Source organism: Calypte anna, chromosome 1, assembly GCF_003957555.1.
Source record: "Calypte anna isolate BGI_N300 chromosome 1, bCalAnn1_v1.p, whole genome shotgun sequence".
In the NCBI taxonomy this organism is placed as follows: Eukaryota; Metazoa; Chordata; class Aves; order Apodiformes; family Trochilidae; genus Calypte; species Calypte anna.
Window position 1 is genome coordinate 184489238 of NC_044244.1, and position 6000 is coordinate 184495237.

At 43.6% G+C, this 6000-nt stretch overlaps 1 protein-coding gene across 1 annotated transcript in view; it reads right to left on the reverse strand.

Annotated features, from left to right (window-relative positions):
- Positions 1-3482, reverse strand: part of CEP126 (centrosomal protein 126) — a 38942-nt gene extending 35460 nt beyond the window's left edge. The window contains exons 1-2 of the mRNA XM_030463252.1: positions 3388-3482; positions 2181-2306 (exon numbers count right to left, since the gene is read on the reverse strand). Of these exons, the coding sequence (XP_030319112.1) occupies positions 2181-2306; positions 3388-3482 (221 nt within the window). The remainder of the gene's footprint in view (positions 1-2180; positions 2307-3387) is intronic.
- Between the last annotated feature and the right edge of the window lie 2518 nt (positions 3483-6000).

Sequence of the window (6000 nt, forward strand, 5' to 3'; positions counted from 1 at the left end):
AGGACAGAGCCCAGCTCTTGTGGTGCCCAGTGACAGGACCAGAAGTAATGGACATAAACTAAAACACAGGTTCCCTCTGAAAATCAGGAAACCTTTATTTTTTTTTTTTTTCCTGTGAGAATAACTGAGCACTGCCACAAGTTGCCCAGAGAGTTCTAGAGTCTCCACCCTTGGAGATATTAAAAAACCAGCTAGATGAGGTCCTGGGCAACAAGCTCTAGGTGGTCTTTCTGTAGCAGGGAGGTTGGACCAGAGGTCCCTTCCAACCTTAACCATTCTCTGTGAAGGTTAGAAGTAGAAAACAGACTGTCATACTTCCCCGTGCACTCAAGTCTACTCTCTTTATGTTGAAAGGAAAAAAATGAAACAATTTCAGTTTTGAAATTATAAAACAGCATTGCCAATAATAAATTCTGATTGATGCCTCCAAGCCCTGTCAGGGAGAATTTAGGGTGCTGCCAGATAAGATTGTGGTAGGATTCCTGCTTAAGGAAGTCATGTTACCTGTGATAAACCATCATCATATCTAACACCTTTATTTGTGTTACAAAACCAGTGGATCTTGGCTCATACACAGATTTGGCTCATACACAGACCTGATCACTGACCTATTAGAAGATAAATCTCTTCCTGACTGCACAACTGCAGGAAAAAAGTATTTCATTTCATGGAACTTCTTATTTCCAAATATGCAATGACCCTTAATTTTAAATTATATTTCACAGCTTAATATTGTACACACTACCTTTCTAACATTAGACAACTAACTCCTTTTCAGTTATTAGGGGAAGACTTGTCACCACACTTCCATTTGAACTGCTTAGGATGGTTGCAGTTATGCCATTCTCAATTACTGCTCATGGAAACAATTTAATTTTATAAACATCCTACCAAATTTTTTAGCTGGTGTACCTGAGTAACTTGGGAGTTATACTGTGTTTCTTAAGGCTGCAATGACACTCATATGGAAATGTATTTATCTATCAATGAGTATTAGTTTAACTGTGCCAGTCTATCAAAAATACACAGGCTGGCTGTCTTTTATATTACAGTATAACATTTCAAGGCCAGTAATACAATAAACACTGTTCATCAGAGATGCATAGTAATACTGTTCCAGAAAACTAAATATGATATTTAATCTTTCATCTGAGACTCAGTTTATAATCTGCAAAGGGTTGCACACTGTCTTTAATCACTCCCAGGTGATTCTACTTCCTCCTCCATTTTTCTTTGTATTTTGAAACATATGCTTACAGCACATGCTTTCAAGATAAAGTGGCAGAGTAAACAGTATCTACTGCCTCTCTTATGGGGCATAAACATAAAACAGTAAGCAAACATTGTACAATGGAAATCATGTGAACCATGGGGGATGAGTGTTAACAACTTAACATGAGGTGAAAGAACCCAATCTGAGGCTGAGGGCTTGCAAGAAGGAACTCATCAGTCTCCCCAGCATGCACAGCTTGTATGTGTAAGCAGATATCAATGCTAAGGAAAAGCCCCCTCTGCCTATTAAAACTAACAGCACTCCACTGAAATATTTCCACGTATAACTTGCTTAATCCACTTGTCACAGAGTATTTCATGACTTGGCATTTTCATCTTTGCTGAAAGGTAGAATATTCAAAGCTCTGTTTAAAAGATCAGTTTGTCAAAATGTCAATAATCTTGCAGTAGAAAGACTTGGGTTTGTGTTTATTGAGAAGTGGGAGTGAAAAGCCCCGCTGTGTAGAGGGGGTTGTTCAGCTGTTTCACCATGCAGAAGAAAAAAACAGACTTCAGAAAGCAAGAGCACCAGTCTGCCTGCTGACCTGAACTGCACATCCCAACATGTTTTTCACACATTCATTGAAGCTAATAAAAACCAGAATAATACTAGAAACTCAGATCCATGAAATGAAAGCACTACTTACCTCTGCTTTACACAATAAGAGGTGACTGCAGTGTATCTCCAAAAAGCAGCAAGTAACTCAGAATACTGTTCTTTTTATGTTTTATTTGTCCTATAGCAAGAAACTGGATTGGTGAAACTTTTCAGCTTAGATTTCTCTAGAACAAAGCAGTGAGGCTATTTAACAATGTGAACATGCAAATAGTAGAAATACATTTAGCTGTTTCAAGGTTTTGACTTTTTGTTTTTACGGTCTCCCACCAAAGGAACCCTAGTTACTCACCTTCTTCTTCTGTTTGTCTCTATCAAATATCTCTGTGCCCTACTCCGACACATTTTTTGATGTTCTTTCAGTGCTTGACGTTCTTCTTCTAAATCCCATTCAAAATGAAACGTTAAAGCTCCATCCCTAGTACTGAGTTAAGGACAGTGGAAACTGTATCAGAGAGCTCATTAAAAGATTAAAAGCCTGTGTGATCGACTTTACACCTCTTTTTAGGAAAGGGCAGACTTTAACCACGAGATACAAAATGCTGATACTCCTGTTGATTATGAAAGTATGAAGCAGTTGGTCTCACAAATGTGTATTATGGTCATACACAAACTGATGTTTATCAAGAAAAAATGTAACTGCATTTTACTGTTTACAGTGATTTTGACAGAAGCATTGCACTTAATTTTTCATAGTACCACCAAACAAAAAATCTCACTTTTATAATGTCTACTTGACACATTTTTCTATCAAAATCTGTAACAAATGAAACATATGTAACTTATCACAGAGCAAATGTTTCAATAGTAAAAACAGCCCTTCCACTATATCTAAAGAATTAGTTGTTTACACTGTAATTCATTAATATGACTGGGCAAAAGCTCTCCACAGAGCAAGACGAGTTCTGTCTCACTTCAGTGAGGGTGTAAGTGGCATTGAGCAGGCAGAACTTAGAACTTGTGCCAGTATTTCTTCTTGAATTAAAAAAGGTAAAGATACCCAAGTTAGGATGGAAAATACAGTTCCCAGTGACAGTATATTTTAGATGGGGGAAAAAAGAAAACTCTGAAGTTGCTCGAGAAGTTAACGTTTCGACAGCAGCTTAGAAGGCCAACTCTGGGGGCTTGGCAGGTAGGGGACCGGGCAGGGAGGGAAGAGAGCCGGGCCGGGCAGGGCAGGGAGGGGACCGGGAAGGGAGGGGAGAGGGCCGGGCCGGGCCGGGCCGGGCAGGGCGGGGGCCGGGCCCCCACCGCCGCTGCCCCTCATGGCCCCATGCAGTCCCGCGGTCCCCTCCTCCCTTTGGAGGGCGCACGTTGTCTCCGGAAGACCCTCTCTGGGGGGCGGCCCTTGCCGCTGCAGGCCGCGGAGGGCCCTGAGCCTCTGCGGCGAGGCCTGTCCCCCTGGAGGCCGCCCCGCCAGCCGCTCCACCACCCGCCCCCGGAGCCCGCCCCAGTCCCCCGCCCCAGCGGAGCCCTCGGACGGCTCGACGGAAGGATACGCGGCCGCGTCCCGCCGCGCAGACGCGCAGCCCTGGAAGCCGCTGGAGGGGTTTTGCCCCGGCGCTGCCCCGCTTCCCGTCCGGCGGGGATCCATTCAGCGTCCCGGTACCGCCACCCCAGTACCGGAGCGCGTCGCGGTCAGTGCGGTCGCGGGGTGCTTAAGGAGGTGAGGCCTCCATCGTAGCAACAGGAGACGCCGTTTCCTTCGCAACGAGGCGGGGTTTGGGGTGAGGGGCGGGCGGGCAGCGGCTGAGGGAGTGGCGGGTCACAGTTGAAGGGGTGGCGGGGCGTGGGGGTTTGGCTGTTGCTGCTTTCACCGGCGCTGAGGGGAGGCGCCAGGGCCGGGCCGGGCCGGGCCGCGCAGGGAGCGGTGCCGGGAGGACTGCGCAGTCCTGGCCCGGGGTGGGAGCCGGGGGACGCAGTCGCAGGGCTCCGGGGCGGGATGGGGGGCTCCCAGCGAACCTTCCGTCCTCCCAGTAATTTTGTAAGTGGCAAAGAGGCTTGTTGGTGGGTGGGTTTGTTTTTTTTAAATCGACACCCTGGTACCCTCAGGAACTCCATTCTCACGAGTTTTTCAGGGCAAACGGAACCCACTGAGGACCGGCTGCCACTTAGGGATTTGCAGAGCTCTGCAGAACGAGAGAGATGATGTCTGCTCCGCGTGATGACGGTGGAGACCCGGAGCTATCAGAATAAACACTTTTTAAAACTGTAGAATTCGTAGTGCAAACAAATAAGAACAGATGTAAACCATGTAAAATTGTATAAAATGTTATAAAATATTAAAATCAACTAAAGTTATTATTATTATATTAAGTAAAAAAAAAATTGTTCTTAAGAGTGATTTTTTTTTCCAGGCAAAGCAGGGTGTGTTTTCTTGGATTATTGCCATGCCTCGGATGAGTTGTCAGCAGAAGGCTAAATGCCTTGGTGATTTCTTGGCAAGCCATTTCTTGGCTGATATATCTTGAGCTTAAACCAATTTGTCTCTTTTTCATTGTGCAGCTGTTCTGTGCCTTTAACTAGGAAGGTAAAAATAACACTGGGCATTTGTAAAATACTTTCCTCTGCAGAACCCCCCACATCTTTGTAGTGCAGCTTGTGAAGTAGATGTTACTATTAACATTTTACACTGAGACCACTGATGCCCAGGTTGTTCTTAATATTTGAATATCCCAGTTGCCACAGCTGAGATGATGACTCTAAAATGGAAGTCTGTCACCCCAGTCTAGTTCAGAATACTAGCCCCAAAGTCACCACCTACCTCCTTTGAACTCATCTGCATTACAGACTGTTTTCACTTTACCACTATGTACTTTTCATCCCAGGTACACTTTTAAAATCCCAGTTTTCCTGATAAAATGCAGTGTTTCATTTAGGATACAGTGAAAGGCTTTATCAGTATTGGGAATAGAGTTACCCAAACAGGACTGAAGCAGAGCTGGGAAATGACTGCTGAATTTTAGCCCATGTCACACTTAGGAAGATTCACACTTTAATCAGCTTTTAGGGACTTCACTAGTGGAATTCTTCCAAAATAATTTTTGGAATTGGTATTTAGAAACATCATATATTAATATGATTCCTAAAATTAGAAGTGTTTATAGCACTTAAGGACTCTGAGACACATCCTTTTTTAAAATGTCAAAACCTTGTGTAAATTAAGAATACAGTGTTTCTTAAAACTTGCCAAATGGAGATGGTTAGAAGGACAAGAAAAAAAAAAGTTCTTTAGCTTCAGTATTTGTTCCTACTTGTGTAAGCTTCAAAATGTATATGGAGAATGCTCTCACTAAGTCTCACCTATGAAGATAGAGCATACAAACCTACCTGGTAGAAAAAGGAACTAAAACTATGATGGGATTTGTCCCACTCTAACTTTTGTGTCTCTGTTTGCACTAGGTGTCTACACAGCCATTACTGTGAGTGTCTATCAAGGCCTTGATGCAGTAGCCTACCCATGGGCATCATTTTGGTATGATCTGAGATTCTCTAGGAATGTCCTCTGGCCTCCAGCTGTCCCCTCTGGAAGGGCAAGACTGTCCATAGGTCTGTGTCACATCTGTGGGGCTATAGGTGGCAGTTTCATTATGGCATTAAGGTGCCTGTGTGTAGGAATCTGAGCCCCTAGTCAGTACAGTTGGTTATGTCTAAAGGAGTCATAAAGTTGTCTCCTTTAGAAAGCAGAAATAACTTTTTCCTTCACTCACTGTAGTGGGATCTTAGCAACTTTGTGATGCAAATTCTGCAATATATTTAAAATCAGAGGAGCTGAGTCCTGGGTGTCCTGTGTTTGACTGAGTAGACTCAGCCTCAGCATCTCTGGCTAGCTCTTGAAGACATGTTTTTAGTACTCTGTTAGTTGTCAAGGCTGACCAGTAGTGTTCCAGACTAGGTCTTTCAGCTGTCATATGCAATGGGAAAGAGCAATGTTTTATGTGCAGAGCTGCATGGAGTGGGCTATGGCTGTACCTACTCAACTGTGACTGAAGTGCTTTTGAACAACTAGGGAGAAATTTAAATTTTTTAAGATTATTATAAAATCTTTGGTGCTGTCAAATTTCTAACTGAAGAAAACCATGATTTTCTAAGCAACTTCTTATACTTGGCAA